Raw genomic sequence first — 21391 nt, 5'->3', positions numbered from 1 at the left:
GCTAGTGTAAACACAGAAACAAAGAGATAAACAGAGGAGATGCTCTTATCTGTGATCCTGAAATAGGAATATCAAAGGGAAGAGAAAACCTACCTGCAATTATGCTGAAGGAAAAGGCACCTGGGTGATGCCTGGACCACTGCAATAACTGGACCCGTTAAAATGTATTCAGGTGCATTACCTCGGTCGTTTTAAAAATCAGTCTAATGTGTATTTATTTCTGCAAACCATCCTTGGTCAAACATCAGGCACCTTCCTGTGTTTCCAGCTCATTGTCCTCTTGGGCCACTGCTACCTGCAAGGACTTACTGCTCACTGGAATTTATAGAAAGGATGGTTCACAAATACCAAACGCTTTTCTCTGACCAAATCTCCATATAAAACTGTGATAGGTGGACTGCTGCAGCATTTTAACAAAATTCACAAGACAACGAATTTCACAAAGGAGAATTTTACCTTAGTAGCAGAGGTACTGCCCTTGCCCTCTGTTCTAGATTCAGGCACATCAGGATTTTCAGAGATCCTTTAGAATACAAACATGTAGTGGTGAGTGGGTTTGGTCCTTAGAGAAACTCTGTTGAAAGATTTCTTACCTGCATACTAAGTAACATTTTTGCATTTTTGTAATTCAACATTGATCCCTGTCTTAAAGTTTTTTGTTGCTTTTGTAGTTTCAACTTATTGCAATCTATGTAACATTCAGTGAAGACTCAGTCATAGTTTTATTTAAAAATAAAAATTTAAAAAGCCAGTGGTTTTGGAGATGGCTCAGTCAATAAGATGTTTGCTGCCCATACACAACAACCCGAGTTTAAATCCTCAGCATCCACATAAAAAACTGGGCATAGACACATACATGCACATGTCACCCCAGTCCTGTGTGTGGAAGAGACAGGCTAGCATTTGGGCTTATTGGCTGCAGACCAGCTTCAGGGTCAATCAGAGATCTTATGTCAAGTGGATAAGTTAGAGAGTGATACAAGACACCAATATCCTCCTCTTTCCTTCATGTCTGCACAGAGAAATATGCAAAAAAATATGTAAAGTACAAACACACACAGAATGAAAACCATTAAAATTATAAATTTCAGTGTTGACAATAAAGTTGACACTTTTCAATGTAAACAACATTAATGTGAAGTTTCCTTAACTAGTAGAAATTTGCCAATCAAATCAGATTAGAAATGAGAAACTTGTTTTTAAATGGGAAGTTGAGCCCTCGTACACACTGTTCCTTTGTTTATGTTGGAAGAGTCTCTTTTCCTGTTCACATTCTCTATGAGCTAGGCTTTCTCAGTATGTGCTTCTGAGTTGAAGCCATATTCCCTCTACTACTTTAGTGTTCATTATTTAAGCAATGTCACCCTCAAGAACAGCCCTAAAATTGTAAAAAGAAGAAACTGTACCTATTTGGCTTCATCACCGAATGTGCCTCTGCCCCGCTCTTTATTAAAAACTCGGCCATTTGGTGTTGCCTTTCGTATAGCGCGAGTTTATATGGGGTCATCCCATACTGTAAAGAAAAAAATTCATTTTAGAAATTACATGCTTCTCAACTGAAAAAGTATCACTGATTTTGTAAACAAAAAGTCACAAAAGGATAGATTTTCCTTCAGCCCTTGCTGCAGATTCATACACACAGGGGCTCCCTTCCCTTTGACACACCTTCCCCTGTCCAACACTGCCCGTGAATACCACTCATCTCCAGAACTTCCCACAAATGCTCGCTGGTTCCAAGCTTCTTAGCTCCATGGAGATGTGCCTCCATTTCCCAACCCTAAAACATTGAGTTAGATTTGGTGTGCCTCTGTTGAATGAGTGGACTCAAGTGGCATCTCTGGAGCAGTTTCTCAATCTGTCTTTCAAAACTATGTTTTTCCCTAAACTAAAAATTATCTCACAAACCACACATCATTCCCTATTATAGTGGTCCAAAAAATACTGGAGGACGATCCCAGACTCAAATGGTATGTAAACACAAAGAGTGCTTATTCTTCAGAAATAGCCAGCATGCAGTCCATCACCCATATAAAATGTTAATGAGGACCTAGGACAAAGACATGCATGCCCTTTTAAAAGGGAAATGGGGAATTCTAAGTATCTTTTTTATAATTGGGCAGTCAGGGAGTAGTTACATGAGGTGCGCATTGATTATACAAGACTAGTAACAGTTTCATCCGTTGTTGGATTTTTCTGTCACATATGGTCAGTAGTAGCCAGATCCTGCAACTCTGGGTCTCCCAGCCTTATAAGGCTAGGTTTGGAACTGTTTAGCCAATTGGCTAAACTTGGCTGGGGAACTTCCTGGATTCAGGCTTAGGTCATTAATTAAAATGGAGTCACTACTTGTCTAAGAAGGAGTCACATTTTGGCCCCTTCATTATGAACATAGAAAATTTGAAAAAGTTAAATAAAGATGTCTTCTCAGTATGTTTTCTTCAATGGTCCAATTTCCACATTTGCCTGTGTGCATGTGACCTTTTCACTCTAGCCTCATCTCTGGGAGACAAACCACATCAGTAGCTTCTTAACTGTAACAGATTTCTGGTGTTTTCTACAGACATTTACCTTAACATTATTTTTTATTGTTTGTATGTATGTGAAGTATGTGTGGGCCCGAGTACTTTACTTGTTCAATTTTAAAGTAAAGCCCAAGTCTGAAACAAAATGTGCTGTGCTGAGTTCCTTTAAGTTACCTGCAAAACTGTAAAAAACAGATTGGGAAAAATGTTTGACTCTGAACAGATTTAGTGAGTCTGCTTGAGCTTCAGAATGTGGAAAGTGATCTGAGTGTCATTGCTGGAAGTACATTGCGAATGAAGTTGAGTGATTTTTACCTTTGTTTTCGCGTCAATATTTGCCTTATATTTAAGCAGTTTTGCAGCAATTGTGATATTTCCTCGGACAACTGCATGGTGTAGAGCTGCATCCCCACCGAAATCTAAGATGTGGGGATCTGCACCCTGCGTGAGTAGCATGGAGACACACTCCACGTTGTCCATCTGGGTTGCCTGTAGATATTGTAGAAAGAAAGAGATACTGAATTCAAGAAAGTCAGGATAAGCATTCCAACAATTGCATTGAATAGTTACCCTTGGATCAGACCAATTGTTTAGGTTATGCATATTATCTCTTTTTTGAGACTGGGGCCTCTCAAGTACCCCAGGCTTGCCTAAATTCATGACCTCCCCACCAAAGTTTTCCAAGTGGTAGAATTTCAGGGGTATGCCACCACACCTAGATATTAAAGCATTTCACCAGCACTGTTTGGCCATTGTTGCAGTGGGGGAGGTTGCTTGTTCATTTGCTTGTTTTGATAATTTGACACAGGCTGAAGACACTGGGAAAGAAGGAACCTCACTTGAAGGATCGCCTCTACCAGACTGGACTCGGGGAAGTCTGTAGAGCATTTTTTTGATTGAGGTTGATATGGGAGGGCACAGCTTCCTAGGGGAGGTGGCATGACTAGGCAGGTGGTCCTGAGTAGTATAAGAAATCCGAGCAAGCCTTGGAAAAAGGCATGGGAAAGCAGCATCCCCCCATGACCTCTGCTTCATTTCCTGCCTCTAGTCTTGATTGAGCTTCTGCCCTGGTTTCCTTTAATGCCTGACTGTGATGTGGAATTGTAGGCTGAATAAATATTTCTTTTCTCAAGCTGGTTTTGGCCAGTGTTTCATCACAGTAATAAAAACCAAACAAGGATAATATCTAATCAATTTTATACGAAAACTCTTGCCCGATAGCTACCTTAATTAAGGGTGTACAGCCTTTGTCGTCCTGGATATTGATGTCTGTACAGTCATTGGATAGTAACCATGCTACCACGTTGGGATGATTATGGGCACATGCATAGTGCAGTGAAGTCCTACAAATTGAGAGGACATTTTAGGAAATGAAAGATTACTATGTAAAGGTACATTCAAGTGTAAATACTATATGGCAAAGTGAAGTTCCTTCTGATGTAAAAGAAGAAACTAAAATTTTCTTATTTACTTATTTCTCTACTTAGGTGTTCATTTGCTGTGCTAGGCATATAGTGCATTTAGTGCACTATATATATAGTGCATATAGTCCCAGTCAAGGAAAGTGCTCTATCACAAGCTTCATCCTTCCTCAGAGCAGCCTCTCTGGATTACAGAACACCTCTTAGAATGAACTAAGCTTGGATTTGAATCCTACCCTAATCACCGTTGGTTATTAGTTACCACTTACACTTCCTATGAGCTCCATGACTCAATCTCTCCATCTGTAGAATGGGGATTCAACACTGTAGCTGTCTTACACAGTGCTGCTGTGGTTTTAAAACTCACATCTTCAAGAGCACATACAAATGCTTCCAGCATCTGACACTGACACCTCAGTGTTTGCTGGATATAATTATGATTGGTCTTCCTAATGGTAACAAACACAGTATTTCAATGAAGAGAAATAACAGAATTATACCTATAGTGGTGCAGGAGAATTGTCTGTATTCTTTCTATCATGTTTTAAATTTTTTTCAAATATTTACTGATTTATTATGTATACAATATTCTGTCTGTGTGTATGCGTGAAGGCCAGAAGAGTGCACCAGACCTCATCACAGATGGCTGTGAGCCACCATGTGGTTTCTGGGAATTGAACTCAGGACCTTTGGAAGAGCAGGCAATGCTGTTAACCTCTGAGCCATCTCTCCAGCCCCTGTCAATCATGTTTTAAATAAATGCTGATTGGCCAGGCAGGAAGTATAGGCCGGTCAACCAGACAGGAAGCAGAGGTGGGGAAGATGAGAACAGGAGTATTCTGGGAAGAAGGAAGCCTATTCTTCCCCAGTCCAGCCCAGACCACCAAAGAAGTAACATGTGACCTGCCCCCTTGTAAAAGGTACTGAGCCATGTGGCTAGCACAGATAGGAATAATGGGTTAATATGAGCTACAAGAGCTAATAAGAAGACTGAGCTAATGGGCCTCTCCGTTTTATAACTTACGGTGGGTGATCTCTGTGTTATTTTCTCTGGGACTAAATGGCTGGGGGACCGGGTGGGACAGAAGCCCCAATGAGCGCACAACTCATGTTATACTACAGCAGATGCAAAATTTTTTATTCAAATAACCTTACAATATCTTAAAACTCTATTACCTAAGCTGGCCTTGAACTTGGCAATCCTCCCAGTAGGTAGGAATGCAGGCAGTTCCACTGCACCTACCTTACTCTTTATTTCACACTTTAGCATCACTGACATCTGCCACTTATAATTCATGATATTTGATGACTATAATCAGCAATGCTTTCTACTTTGCTGCCATACAAAATAAAAGGTCATCATGTTATCCATTGTGCCTTACATCAAATGAAACGACACAATCCACAGGCCCATGATAATTCTAAAGGTCACATGTATCTATGTAAATTTCAGCTCTTAAGACTATGAAATGTAAACAGATTTAGAATAGAAATAACAACAAACAAAAATCTAAATCCTCAGTCATCAATACTTTGACGTTTTCATTTCTCAGTGCCCAGATGTAATGTTTCTATGTTTGCTACCAACAGAAACACAGCATAGTCCTCAGACAATAGACAGACTATCCATGTTAATACAGACACCAGAAGGTAGCAAATGCCTTTGTCTGAAACCTCTCAATGTGTCCATGATCTAGCACCATAATTGAGCAAATCTCTCGAGAAGGAGATAATCCATGGCTTCATAGCTCCCTTGCTTTGATTTCCAAAAAGCTTCTGGCCAAAAAATACTAGGGATGCAATTGGGCATCTTTCATTTTATTCAATATTTAAATATATAGAATGTAAGGAAAGTTGACTGGACAGAGAAACATGAATATTTTCAGAATGAGAGGATCTTGAGAGCTAGTTGATGTGTATGCTGTACAGTAGATATCTAAGTTACACGTGGGGAGTAAATGGATTGGCAGAATGGATAAGTATAGCTGGAGAATTCAGAGTTCTGAATGGATACATTTATTAAGCAAAATAATACTTTGAAACAATGATTTACTATTATTTGTATGACACTCTAATTTGGAAGACTGAATAACTATAGACTAAATAACCTCACAACTCCAGACATGATCAAGAAGCATGTGAGCTCTGGAGAATCTACTGTTGAGGGTCATTATTTCCTGCCTATGATCTAGTGAGAAATAAGAAACAAGGACTAGGAAAGAGGGCTGCAGTGATTGTTTAAACTCAGTTGCTAAGCACTCACCCTGCAAGCCTGAGACACCGACTTCAGAACCCCAAGCACCTTGAGAATCTGGTGCTAGAGATGTGGATCCAGGAGGATCCCCAAAGCTTGCTTGCCTGCAAGTCTAGGTGAGTCAGTATACTCCAAGACAATCAGTCAAACACAGTGGGGATTTGGGTGAGAGAATCTGTATCAAAAGCTGAGATGTAGAAACCACAGGGTAGTTCATCAGGTGAGGGCACCCACTGACAGACCCAATGGCCTGAGTTCAATTCCCAGAGCCCACAACATGGCAGAACACAACTGTCAAATACTGTCTCTCCTGAACTTCACACACTTACTTGGCATGTTTGGGGCATATGAGCCCCACACACTTATGATTTTTGTAATGTGATGAAAAGAAATTTTTGAAGAGAATTTCAACCACTAGCCTTCACGTATGTACCAAAATCAAAGCACATACAACAGGTATATAAGGGGCAGGGAGACAGAGTTATAGTTCAAGTTGAAAATTTCCTTATGAGATTCCTCAGCGAGCATGAAACTGACATATGTTTTCTTTTCTTTCTTTTTTCTTTTTTTGGCTTCTAGTGGACATCTTATGTGAAAATTTATCTCATGATACAATTTTCTGTGTTGCATATAACAGCATTAAAAACATATACATTAAGGGCTGGAGAGATGGCTTGGCATTTACAAGCTCTAGTTTTTCTGTAGAGGACCTGGGTTTGATTCCTATCACCCATATAGCAGATCACAACTGTCCATAACTCCACTTCCAGGAGAGCCAACACCCTCTTCTTATGTGTGTGTGTTATGTTGAAAATACATGCAGGCAAAACACTCAAACCTATAAAATTTTAAGTGCACACATAAAACAATGTACGTGGTTTTCTTAGCTAAATCCCTTTCAAGCACCCAATAAAGTGCTCTAAAAGAGACAATGTAAAAGGATTTGTAAACTAACTGAAGATTTTTGTTTTGCTTTCTTAAAGAAGGCCTCAAAGCTGCCCTTCCAAGGTGAGCAGGTACCTACGAGCCTAAAGCAGGCACAAAGCCCAGTGGTCTCCATGAAAGAAGAGCCTTAAGCAGTATGACCTCTGCCCTCCCTCAGGCTGCAGATCTAGAAAGTATGTTTCTCCCTGGCAGACCCTGACTGTCCCCAACATTTTCCACCCCTCCTGCCCCTCACCATCCCTGGGCCCCATTACCTTCCTCTCTTGTCGAATTCGTTTACGTGGTGTTCGTTGCCATTGATGAATTTTTGAACTAATGCCACATCACCCACGCTGGCCGCCCTTTGTAGCTGCCCCACAGGGTCGTACCCAACTAGATACAGTTGAAATTGCGGTCGTTTCCGACCAAAGCGCCCATGACCCAGGCATGCGGGCCACAGGCGGGTGTACCAGTGAGTCCGCTGAGGGGCTCTAAAACTCAGGGCATCATATTTGAAGTTGTCCTGCATGTTGAGCCTCAAGGCTCTGCAGGCCCTCCCGGCCCTCCGGGCCCTCCGGGCCCTCCTGGCCCTCCCGACCCACCCTTCCTTCCCCTTTAGCCACCCGTACCCTCCCAAACCCAATAAGAAATGTTCAAAATCCTGGTTAAGTGTTTCCCCACTGAACCAAATAAGCGTCCTGCTAGGGCAGATCCTTGGTTCAGTGTGAGCTGAACTCTCCTTCCTCCTTAGCAACACAGTTCCCTGGGCATAGTGATGCGCTGTGAGCACACAATGGTGCTCAGCAGTAGTGCACCATGTGTATTCTGCGCATGCGCATTTCAGACTCCACCAACAAAAGCATACAGTACTCAGCACATGTAGACAAATATTGTATGTTTTCTCTTTTAAGGATGTTCCCTTTTAAGGTTCTGATATGGCAACTACAATCATAATACACAGAGGTTTGGAACCTACAAAGGGACCAGGAGGGAGGAGAGTATCTCTCAAGGAAAGGAAGTAGTCTATAGTGTTTGGAAGCTAAAAGGAAAAGTAGAATTGGATGGTTTAATAAAAGGGGGATGGGACAGAAAGGTAAAGAAGGGAAAATAGAGAGGGACAACCAATACTAAAGGTTCTTCGAAAAACTGTATGGAAACCGAGTACCCTAAAAGCTTCCTATACATATGTGAAAGGAACCCACATTGAGACAAAAAACAACAGGGGAGAAAAGGCTTCCGCTAGACATTTGTGCCACCAAATGAAACCTCCAGTGCCAGGAACAGGTTACCGCCTGTTGAGTCATTAACCAAAGAGACCCATGGAAACCAGCAAACAGCACAGCTATTGCCAAGGCTCTTGGTTGCTCACAAAACCTGATGTTAGGGTCTTGTTTCTAAAGATGACACTTCTGTCACTGAATATGGACAAGTTGAGCTGCTGTCTAACTAGATTATTCACCTACTAACCAGAGTTCAGGGTACTGGAAGGTACTCTGTGTTCTCCTGGAGGAGAAAGTGAGTCCTCAATAGCTCTCAGCACAAACCCTTCAATCTAAAACCACACCTACATGGAAGGAAGCTCACAGACATCTGTAAATTTATTTCTAGGGAATCTAGCACCCTTTTGTGTCTTTGCAGGCACCAGACATGCACACATACATGCATGCAGACATACATACATGCAGACAAAACATACATAGACATGGAAGAAATGTGATCTATAAATATTGAGACATAATTCATGTAGTAAGTTCACTCTTTAAAAGTATACAACCTAGTAGTTTGTTTTAGTATGTTCTTAAAATTATGTAACCATCACCCTATTTATTTTAAAAATATTTTCATCGTTCGAGACAAAAACCCTTTATTTGTGAGTGGTTACTCTTTTTCACCCAGACCCCACCCCCTATCAGTTACCAATATAACTTTTTGCTTCAAGTGTCTCATCATGGGTATTTAATAGATATCAAATCATCTAATAAAGAAGTGTCCCATTCTCCAGTCTTTTGGCTACTTTCGACTGAGCTTAATGTTTGTGATATTTATTCATGTTATAGGATGTATCAGCTCTCTACCTCTTTTCATGGCTAGAAACTAGACCATTGTATTAACATACCACCGTTTGTTTACCCACTCATCAAGCAGTAGGTATTTAGGGTTTCACCCTTCTTTCTTTTGTAAATGATCAGGTGCTAGTGGCTGCACTATCTTCATCTACAATTTCAGCAATAACATAGCAGGTTCCTGTTCTCCAGTATCTTTACACTTTCACATGTGTCCCAGCATCTGTGCATGCTAGACAAGTGCTCTACCTGTGACCTCAGCATGCAACATGTACTTCTCAATTTTTCTAGCAGATTTTGTTGTCCAGCTTCAACCTCATATATGTGACTCACACACACACACACACACACACACACACACACACACACACACACACACACACGCTTTCCTCTACCAAGTGCTGGGATTGCAGAGCTGTGCCACCATGACTGACTTATCTTTTGTATTTTCACCATCATAATGATATCAAGTATCAACTCATTGAGTTTTGATTTGCAGTACTTGAGGGTTGATGGTGTTTAAGAACTCCCAGTGTGCCAATAGGACATTTGGAAATCTTTCCCAGTCCCATAGCACGTGGGTGAGGTTCAAACCCCGGATCATAAGGGAAAGACAAATATGACATGCTGATGGAAGGGGAGTGTAAAGAAGAGAAAAGGACATGAGGAAGGGAGAGAGAGAGTGAGGAGGGAGAAAGGAAAGAGGCTGAGACCTGCTTGCCTCAGTGGGGAAAAAAGAGAAAAAGACAGAAGGGGAAAGGAGGGAGGGAGGGAAGGAGGGAGGAAGAGAGAGCACTAGAGAGACTAGAAGTAGCCAGAGCATCTCTTAATGGGCCAGGGTACCATTTGCTGTACAGCCAGGCATAGGGCATGAGGTGCTGTGACAGGGTGTGCATAAATACTAACAAAATGTCTCTTGAGATCCATTGCTCCCTGTGACACTGGGCTCTCATTCTAGTGTTGAGTCATAGCAAATCTATACATTCTGAAGAAAAATTCCTATACGCCTATATGTGGTTATATACAACACATGGGAATAAATCCAGCAGCAGGAGATATACAATGATTTCTTCTGGACCCAAAGGAATAAGGAAAACAGGGACTTGATCATCAGGTCCTTGTGTTTTATATAATTACTGACTGTACTGAAAAATTGTAATGGCGTAAACGAATGCAGACAGATTGTAAATATATATATATATATACAACTTTAATGGAGAAATAGACTTACAGAACCACCGTTCCAGTGGAGACCAGGAAAGTAGAAGCACGCTCACCAAATTTATAGGCAAACATTAGCCCGAGGCGAACACACCCCCTAAGGGGCGGGACTTATCCCTACATCTCCCCTTTTTGTCTAAATAAGACAGAACTAAACCAAATACAACTATATACAATAATAACAAATAATAAATATAACAAACAATATTGAGAACAAAAGTTTTGCTAAACATTCTATCTCAAGGAGACTAAATAATGTAGAGAGTAACTACAATTATATAATCTTCAACTCCGTCAAAGATCTGAGAAGGGAATAAAAATTACTTAACAAACGAGATATATCCAAAATGTGCAACAATTGACAGAGACAACTGACTACCTGGGCAATCACCCAAAGTCTCATATGCAATGTTGAGTCAACCAACTTTGGCTAAGGCCTAACATAACTGACATACCATTATTAAAGGCAAGGAACTTTTCAAAACTATCTTACCCTGTCTTGGCAGGATATGACAGTCCTGTTTTATCCATTGATGCACGCTCCGTATCTCTGTCAGTGGTTGAGGTATGGGCATTTCTTTGCCCAAAGGCCAGTTCTGCCAAATAGAAAGGCTCCAGGTGGAGTGTCTTTGGTGCTCAACATTCTCTCGGGAATAGAGCGGTGTTGCCAGGAGCAATTGTGTCTCACCATCACGAAACTCTGAGTTAGATTAAAGGCCATTTTCTATAGCTCTTTGAAGAGGTTGAAGATTAACTATCTATACTAAGTATAATCTCTATATATCTAGAGAACCTGATTAGTCTAATTATAAATGACAAACTTAGATGACTATTTATCTATATAATTCTCAATATCTATCTAACTTAAAGACTAAGACAATAAACAACTGTGTAACAAATGAGGATAATGACCTCCAAATATAAACACTGTACAAATATGCATTGCAATATAGTAAATATATATCAATACACAAACATTATATAAGCATCTTAATCAGAGGTAGAAATGTACACTGCAATATGGTAAATATATACAATAGATATATAAATACAATATATGTCAATACACAAAAAATGTTTTAAACAGAGATAGAAACACGCATGCATACAATAGTCAATATAATTTAACTTTGTATCAATATACAAGAATCTATACCAATATATTTGTCTAAAAGCAGTAACTCACAATTATAAATCTATTATCCCATCATTCCCTTTCTTTTTTCAAAATGATCCCTAAGCTTATAAAATTCCTCCCCCAACCTCCCAACACCTAAATGATGTCCCTAAATCCAGGGGCAAACTTTACTGGGAGAGGGGACGTCGTCCTCTAGAATTACTTCCAGCTGTCATGGGGGCGACATTCTTTCTGGGGGATTCAGTGATAGTAAAATGATGGTTAAATTTCAAGATCAATGCCTTTTAAAATTGCAAATAGTCTCTGAGTATTTTGTGGAGGTCTGGCCAGAATGTTGTACAAGATGTGCACCATTTCAGCTAACCAAGTCGGGAACGTCTTGTGTAGCTGGTACCCAAAACAGGTCTTGTAGTAGCGCTATCAGTATCATGACATCATATCAACCAGGTAGAGTTGTTGTTGTCGGGCCCCATCTTCTTCCTGGAAACTTCAAATGTCACTTCAGGAAAAACTTATTGTTCATTGTGAAAAACTTAAACATTAATCATATAGACATATGTAGACATATATATATATATTCAATGAAAGGCATGATATATATATTCAATGAAAAGTATGATAGATATGAAGAAAAGCAAAGATGTTTTCTAAACTCATATTTCTTTCTGTCCCATATCATGGCTCTTGACATGAGACAGAAACTCCAGAAACTCTGGGTTTTTCTCTTACTAACAGGCTTGGAATTGGAGAGGGACTGAGCCAGAGTCCAACTTCAAAACCAGCTCTACATATTTATAAAGAAATGTTTAATAAGACATATATGTATATATATATAAATTAATACTTACAAAATGTGTCCATCCATCAGTAATTAAATATTCAGGGTCCCTTAATTTCTTTGAAGATGAGTATTTTCCTGTGGAGATAAGAAAAGAACCCTGCCTCCAACCTATCTGTATTTCTTACCATCAGTATGCTCGCCATCCTTATGAAAGAATTGTTATTTAACTTTTCCAAGTGGCTTCTCTTCTTCAAACCGAACCTTTATTAATTTTGACGGTATCCACAATTTTTCCTCACCTGTGGAGACAAGAGCAAAACCCCTTCCCCAACGCAGCACATCTCCTGGCTTCCATTGTGAGGTCAGCACATCCTTGAAATAAACTGGTTGATTTAGTTCAGTAGACTTTTCCATTATCCAATGTCTTTCTGCAGCCGTTGTTCCCTTCTCATTAGCGTTGAGAAAATTCAAGGTTAACAAAGCATTATGTAGCCTATTTCTGGGGGTGTTTTCCACCCCTTTCTGTTTGTTCAACACATCCTTTATAGTTCGATTTGATCTTTCTATGACTGCTTGACCTGTAGGATTGTATGGTATACCTGTAACATGCTTGATATTGTAATAATCAAAAAACTGTTTCATTTTCCTAGAGAAATAAGCAGGACCATTATCTGTCTTTATTTGTGTAGGTATACCCATGATAGCCATGACTTCTAATAAATGAGTGATTACTGAATCAGCTTTTTCTGAACTTAAAGCAGTTGCCCACTGAAAGCCTGAATAAGTGTCAATGGTGTGATGAACATATTTTAATTTGCCAAACTCTGCAAAGTGGAACACATCCATCTGCCAGATTTCATTCCTTTGGGTGCCCTTTGGATTAGCCCCTGCAGGCAGTGGCATTTGGTTATAGAAAGAGCAAGTAGGGCATTTCTTTACAATCTCCTTAGCTTGTTGCCATGTAATTGAAAACTCTTTCTTCAAACCTTTGCTATTAACATGATGTTTTTTATGAAATCCAGAGGCTTGTAGCACACTACCAATCAATAATTGATCAATTTCTGCATTACCTTGTGCTAGAGGACCTCACAGACCCGTATGGGATCGGATGTGTGTTATGTACATAGGGAAAAGCCTGTTCTTGATCAAATCTTGAACCTGGAGAAACAATGAGGTTAGTTCTGTATCATCAGGTATAAATTCAGCACTTTCAATATGGAAAATAACTCTTTCTGCTTATTGTGAATCAGTGACTATATTAATTGGTTCTTTAAAATCCCTTAGCACCATAAGAATGGCATATAATTCTGCCTTCTGGACAGAATTATAAGGTCTTTGTTCCGCCTTACCCACGTCTTCTGATTTGTAACCTGCCTTCCCTGATTTATTGGCATAAGTATAGAATGTATGGGCTCCAGTTATTGGAGCACCACAGACGATTCGAGGAAGAATCCAAGAAGTACTCTTTATGAAGTTAAGCCTCTTGCTTTTTGAATAGTTGTTATTAATGTCTCCCAAAAAATTAGCACAAGCTCTTTGCCATGGTTCATTATCTTCCCATAATTTCTTTAGTTCATCAGCAGTGAAAGGCACTATAATTTCTGCTGGGTCTATGTCTGCTAGTTGACAAAGTCTCAGCTTGCCTTTTATAATTAACTCAGAGACTTTTTCCACATAAGTTTTGTGTTTCTTACTTGGTCTATGTGGTAAAAAGATCCATTCCAAAATAATATCATCTCTCTGCATTAAAATTCCTGTAGGAGAAATTTTTGATGGTAGTATAACGAGAATACAATTGAGCTCTGGATTCACCCTGTCCACATGTGCCTGTTGTAATTTTTCCTCAATCATTGTCAGTTCCTTTTCTGCTTCAGCTGTTAATTCTCTGGGACTGTTTAAATCTTTATCACCATCCAAGGTTTTGTTCAAATGAATTATTAGATCAGGTGTTATTCCAATAGCTGGTTGTAGACTGGAAATGTCTCCTAACAGTCTTTGAAAGTCATTAAGAGTCTGTAGGTGATCTCTCCTAATTTGTGCTTTTTGTGCCTTAATTTTTTGCAAACCTATTTTATAACCTAAATAATTAACAGAATCTCCCTTCTGAATCTTTTCAGAAGTGATTTGCAATCCCCATTTAGATAAAAGTATCTTTATTTCTTCAAACAGTCTGTTCAAGGTATCCATGTTTTAATCGGATAACAAAATGTCGTCCATGTAATAGTATACCATAGATTTGGGAAATTTCTTGCATATTATTTGCAATGGTTGGTTCACAAATTATTGGCACAGGGAGGGGCTATTTAACATACCCTGGGGGAGGACGGACCACTGGTACCTCCTCAAAGGTTGAGAATTGTTATAAGTAGGCACTGTGAAGGCAAATTTTTCTCTATCTTCTTTTTGCAAAGGTATAGTGAAAAAAAAACAATCCTTTAAATCAATAACTATAAGAGGCCATCCTTTTGGTAATAAAGAGGGCAAAGGAATTCTAGATTGCAGAGGGCCCATAGGTTGAATAACCTTGTTGATGGCCCTGAGATCTGTCACCATTCTCCATTTACCTGATTTTTTCTTAACCACAAATACAGGAGAATTCCAAGGGCTGGTAGATTCTTCTATATGTCCAGCATCTAATTGTTCTTGTACCAGCTGTTCTAAAGCCTGTAACTTTTCCTCAGCTAAAGGCCATTGCTTTGTCCATATTGGTTTCTCAGTCAACCATTTTAGAAGCAGGGCTGTTGGTATCTCTGAAGGGACATCAATTGTTTGTTCTTGTACAGCCCAAATGGCTGGTTTTCTCCGTTTGTAATATCTTTTAATATTATTCTCAGAAATATAGGCTCTAGAAGTAGCAGGAATGTTAATTTCGGTATTCCATTGTTGCAATAGGTCACGACCCCATAAATTCATTGCAATATTGGCTACATATGGCTTTAATTTTCCTATTTGTCCCTCTGGCCCTATACATTCAACCCATCTCGTGCTCTGCCTTACTCAAGATAGGGTTCCAATTCCCAGGAGCTGAACATTTACATTCTGAAGAGGCCAATACGGATGCCAAGATTCTGGGGTAATGATACTTACATCAACACCTGTGTCCAGCAGGCCAGTAATAAAAATGCCATTTACACACACTCTCAGTTTAGGTCTTTGATCATTTATAGAAGTTTGCCAAAACACATGTAACTTATCTTTCTGATCATTATTGCTTGTAACGGTAGGCATGGGGCTTCCTAATTGTCCTGATGAGGCACGTTCTCTGCAGAAACTGGAAATGACTGAACCATGTTTGCCATGGGGGCCTGTGAGGCCCCCCCTCTCACGTTTCCCGACTGTATCAGGTTGCCTTGTCTATCTCTTGTAGACCTGCATTCATTCATCCAATGTCTGCCTTTTCCACATCTTCTACATAAACCTGAACGCTGAGTCCTCCCATTTCTGTTATTTCTAGAAGATGCATTATTATTATTATTTCTGAAAGATGCATTATTATTATTATTTCTGAAAATCCGTTGTCTACAATTCCTTTTCATATGACCCATTTTGCCACAATTAAAACATTTGGTATTCTGGTGTCTCCTTTTACCATTGGAAATTGCTTCTTCTACCCATGCTTCAGTGCCATACTCAAATGTATCAACATTGAGTGTATGCGAGACCCATTCTTCCAAGGGCACTGATCTGAGCTTTAAAGGCCCTAAAATCCTTTTACATTCCACATTTGCATTTTCATAAGCCAAAGACTCAATCATTATACGTCTTGCTTCTGGGTCAGATATCCCTATTTGTACAGCTTTAGTTAATCTTTGTAAAAAGTCACTAAAGGGTTCTCTCTGACCCCGTTTAACTCTGACAAATGATTCCATTCTCTGTCCTGGCTCTTGTACCCTGTCCCAAGCCCTTAAGGGTGCTGTAGTATACATGGAGAGTGTGTTTTCATCCAAATTAGCTTGTTCCTGAGGGTCAGAAAAGAGCCCTTCACCTAGAATTTTATCTAGGGAAATGTCAATTCCCTTCGCTTTTTCCTGCTGTTCTAAAAGTCTAGCCTCTTGCCTGAATAAGCATTGCCATTTCAATTGCGGTCCACTCTCAAGTACCGCAGAGCTCAGCTGGAGCCAGTCCGAGGGGGTTGCTCTGCTTGTCATGGCCCAAGATCTTAGCATCTCTTTAACAAAAGAGGCTTGCATCCCAAAAGTCATGACAGCCTGTTTAATTTCCTTGAGGTCATTCATTTGGACAGGCTCCCATGTATCCTCCTTGATGACCCTAGGGTTTCTGGAACCAATCACCTTCTCTGTTGTTATTACTGGAAAGGCAGGTAGAGCTGTAAGTAGAGCTTTGTGGAATTTCCCGGAGAGATTTACCCACAGATGTAGTTAAAATTTGCCTTTCTACCCTTTGCTCTTCTTCATCAAAATTTAGAAATTCCTCAATCTTTTCAATTCTATTCACCATTGCCTTCTGCAATGTCTTAATCTCCTGTCCAGAATTATGTTCCTAAGCCTCTAAAGTATGAAGTTTGTCCATTAGAGATAACATCTCATCTTTGGACATAATTTTTATGGCATAAACCGTGCCTTCTTGTATTGACAATCTTTCCGCCAACCTGTCATAAGCTTTAGACAAAATCCGACTGTCACATTCAGCAGTTTTGATTCTCTCAGTTAATGTTTCATTTTTTACAGAAAGGGACTGAAGGTTACTATCCAAATCAGCTGTTCCCTCTTCCATAGTAATGAAATTCTCCTTAATATCAGCCACTAATGTTTCAGTTCCTACAGAAAGGGACTGAAGCTTATGAACCAAATCAGCTGTTCCCTCTTCCATAGTAATGAATTTCTCCTTAATATCAGCCACTAATGTTTCAGTTCCTACAGAAAGGGACTGAAGCTAACGATCCAAATCAGCTGTTCCCTCTTCCATAGTAATGGATTTCTCCTTAACATCAGCCTGGAGAACTTCAAACTGATTCTTAGAAGATTGTTGTCATTCTCAATTGTTTTTAAGCATTCAATCTCTGCCTTAAGAATCCTGGATTCATCTCTTAAAGACTTTATTATATTTCTATTATCAAACCATTTAGTGCCAATGAAAACTACGAATTCCAGAAGGATATATAGATGTGGGGTAATAGACACCTCTTGTAAAATCTCCCACATGGTACAATTAAAAAAAACGGTTAAATTCTTGAATAGTAACGTGCTCAGACATTTTATTTATAAAAGAAAAATTTTTAATTAATTAATTTATTTTATCATTGAGAAAAGAAAGGAACAAAACAAGTTTCCACCTCCTCCCAGCCTCCCATTTCCCTCCCCCTCCTCCCAGCCTTCTCCCCCTCCTCCCACTCCTCTCTCCCTCCCTCTCCAGTCCAAAGAGCAGTCAGGGTTCTCTGCCCTGTGGTAAGTCGTAGGTCCTCCCCCCTCTGTCCGTATCTAGGAAGGTGAACATCCAAACTGGCTAGGCTCCCACAAAGCCAGCAAATTGCGTAGGATCAAAACCCCGTGCCATTGTCCTTGGCTTCTCATCAGCCCTCATTGTTCGCCATGTTCAGAAAGTCCAGTTTTATCCCATGCTTTTTCTGTCACAGTCCAGCTGGCCTTGGTGAGCTCCCAGTAGATCAGCTCCACTGTCTCAGTGGGTGGGTGCACCCCTCGTGGTCCCGACTTCGTTGCTCATGTTGTCCCTCCTTCTGCTCCTTTTTGGGACCTTGGGAGCTCAGTCCAGTGCTCCAGTGTGGGTCTCTGTCTCTATCTCCATCCATCACCAGATGAAGGTTCTATGATGATATGCAAGATATTTGTCAGTATTGCTATAGGCTAGGGTCATTTCAGGTTCCCTATCCTCAGCTGCCCAAGGAACTAACTGGGGACCTCGGCTTGGGCTCCTGGGAGCCACTCTAGGTTCAAGTCTCTTGCCAACCCTAAGGTGGCTCCCTTAACTAAGAATTGTGCTTCCGTGCTCCCCTATCCAACCTTCCTTTATCACAATCCTCCTTTTCCCCAAGTTCCCCCATCCTCCTTTTCTCCCTTTTCTCTCCCCATCTCCCTTTACCCCCATCCCGCCCCACCCCCAAGGTCCCAATTTTCTCCCCGGCAATTTTGTCTACTTCCCATAGCCAAGAGGGTAACTATATGTTTTTCCTTTGGTTCACCTTCTTACTTAGCTTCTTTAGGATCACCAATTGTAGACTCCGTGACCCCTACTTATGGCTAGAAACCAATTATGAGTGAGTACATCCCATATTCATCTTGTTGGGTCTGGGTTACCTCACTCAGGATAGTGTTTTCTATTTCCATCCATTTGCATGCAAAATTCGAGAAGTCATTGTTTTTTACCGCAGCGTAGTACTCTAATGTGTATATATTCCACACTTTCTTCATCCATTCTTCCATTGAGGGGCATCTAGGTTGTTTCCAGGTTCTGGCTATTACAAATAATACTGCTATGAACATGGTTGAACAAATGCTCTTGTCATATGATAGGGCATCTCTTGGGTATATTCCCAGGAGTGGTATTGCTGGGTCCAGGGGTAGGTTGATCCCGAATTTCCTGAGAAACCGAAACACTGATTTCCAGAGTGGTTGCACAAGATTGCATTCCCACCAGCAATGGATGAGGGTACCCCTTCCTCCACAGCCTCTCCAGCAGAGGCTATCATTGGAGTTTTTTATTTTAGCCATTTTGACAGGTGTAAGATGATATCTCAAATTTGTTTTGATTTGCATTTCCCTGATCGCTAAGGAGGTTGAGCATGACCTTAAGTGTCTTTTGGCCATTTGAACTTCCTCTGCTGAGAATTCTCTGTTCAGTTCAGTGCCCCATTTTTTAATTGGGTTAATTAGCATTTTAAAGTCTAGTTTCCTGAGTTCTCTATATATTTTGGAGATCAGACCTTTGTCTGTTGTGGGGTTGGTGAAGATCTTCTCCCAGTCAGTAGGTTGCCTTTTTGTCTTGGTGACAGTGTCCTTTGCTTTACAGAAGCTTCTCAGTTTTAGTAGGTCCCATTTATTCAATGTTGCCCTTAATGTCTGTGCTGTTTGGGGTTACACATAGGAAGCGATCTCCTGTGCCCATCTGTTGTAGGGTACTTCCCACTTTCTCTTCTATTAGGTTCAATGTGTTCTGACTGATAGTGAGGTCTTTAATCCATTTGGACTTGAGTTTTGTGCATGGTGATAGATATGGGTCTATTTTCATTCTTCTACAGGTTGACATCAAGTTATGCCAGCACCATTTGTTGAAGATGCTTTCTTTCTTCCATTGTATACTTTTGGCTCCTTTATCAAAAATGAGGTGTTCATAGGTTTGTGGGCTAAAATTCGGGTCTTCTATACGATTCCATTGGTCGACATCTCTGTTTTTATGCCAGTACCACACTGTTTTCATCACTGTAGCTCTGTAATAGAGTTTGAAGTCAGGGATGGTAATGCCTCCAGACAATCCTTTATTGTATAGGATTGTTTTGGCTATCCTGGGTTTTTTGTTTTTCCATATAAAGTTGATTATTGTCCTCTCAAGATCTGTGAGGAATTTTTATGGGACCTTGATGGGGATTGCATTAAATCTATAAATTGCCTCTGGTAGAATTGCCATTTTTACTATGTTGATCCTCCCAATCCAAGAGCAAGGGAGGTCCTTCCATTTTCTGGTATACTCCTCAATTTCTTTCTTCAATGTCTTAAAGTTCTTGTCAAATAGATCTTTCACTTCCTTGGTTAGATTTACCCCAAGATATTTTATGCTGTTTGTGGCTATCGTGAAAGGTGAAGCTTCTCTGATTTCCCTCTCTGCTTCCATATCCTTTGTGTATAAGAGGGCGACTGATTTTTTGGAGTTGATCTTGTATCCTGCCACATTACTAAAGGTGTTTATCAGCTGTAAAAGTTCTTTGGTGGAGTTTTGGAGGTCGCTTATGTACACTATCATATCATCTGCAAATAACGAAAGTTTCACTTCTTCCTTTCCAATTTGAATCCCCTTGATCCCCTTATGTTGTCTTATTGCTATTGCTAGAACTTCAAGCACTATATTGAAGAGGTATGGCGAGAGTGGACAGCCTTGTCGTGTTCCTGAGTTTAGTGGGATGGTTTTGAGTTTCTCTCCATTTAATTTGATGTTAGCTCTCGGCTTGCTGTATATAGCTTTTATTATATTTAGGTTGACCCTTGTATCCCTAATCTCTCCAATACTTTTATCATAAATGGATGTTGAATTTTGTCAAATGCTTTTTCAGCATCTAATGAAATGATCATATGGTCTTTTTCTTTCAGTTTATTTATATGATGGATTACATTGATAGATTTTCGTATGTTAAACCAGCCCTGCATCCCTGGGATGAAGCCTACTTGATCATAATGGATAATTTTTCTGATGTGTTCTTGGATTCGGTTTGCCAGTATTTTGTTGAGGATTTTTGCATCGATGTTCATGAGTGAGATTGGTCTGTAATTCTCTTTCTTGGTTGAGTCTTTGTGCGGTTTTGGTATCAGAGTAACTGTAGCTTCATAAAAGGAAATTGGCAATGCCTCTTCTGTTTCTATATTGTGAAATACATTAAGGAGTATAGGTATTAGGTCTTCTTGGAAGTTCTGTTAGAATTCCACATTGAAACCATCTGGTCCTGGGCTTTTTTTTGGTAGGGAGGTTTTTGATAAACTCTTCTAATTCTTCGCGACTAACAGGTCTATTTAGATTGTTCACCTGGTCCTGGTTTAACTTTGGTATATGGTATTTATCTAAAAAAGTATCCATTTCCTTTACATTTTCCAGTCTTGTGGCATATCGGCTTTTGTTGTAAGCTCTAATGATTCTCTGAATTTCCTCTGTGTCTGTGGTTATGTCCCCCTTTTCATTTCTGATCTTATTAATTTGCAAATTCGCTCTCTGCCGTTTGATTAGTTTGGATAGAGGTTTGTCAATCTTGTTGATTTTCTCCAGGAACCAGCTTTTTGTTTCGTTGATCCTTTGTATTGTTTTCTGTGTTTCTATTTTGTTGATTTCAGCCCTCAGTTTGATTATTTCCAGTCTTCTACTCCTCCTAGGTGAGTCTGCTTCTTTTTTT

General features: G+C 40.0%; 1 protein-coding gene across 6 annotated transcripts in view; it reads left to right on the top strand.

The window, feature by feature from the left end:
• Positions 1-21391, top strand: part of Asb3 (ankyrin repeat and SOCS box containing 3) — a 391624-nt gene that overhangs the window by 116355 nt on the left and 253878 nt on the right. The window contains exon 11 of one of the 6 annotated variants that reach the window (XM_075942496.1): positions 3331-3742. The exons of the other annotated variants lie outside the window; for them this stretch is intronic. Within the exon in view, the coding sequence (XP_075798611.1) occupies positions 3331-3335 (5 nt within the window). The 3' untranslated portion in view covers positions 3336-3742. Of the gene's footprint in view, positions 1-3330; positions 3743-21391 lie in introns of those variants that run through there. 6 annotated transcript variants of the gene reach the window in all.

The sequence above is a fragment of the Microtus pennsylvanicus genome, chromosome 12, assembly GCF_037038515.1.
Source record: "Microtus pennsylvanicus isolate mMicPen1 chromosome 12, mMicPen1.hap1, whole genome shotgun sequence".
In the NCBI taxonomy this organism is placed as follows: Eukaryota; Metazoa; Chordata; class Mammalia; order Rodentia; family Cricetidae; genus Microtus; species Microtus pennsylvanicus.
This window is presented reverse-complemented; position numbering and strand designations above follow the sequence as displayed.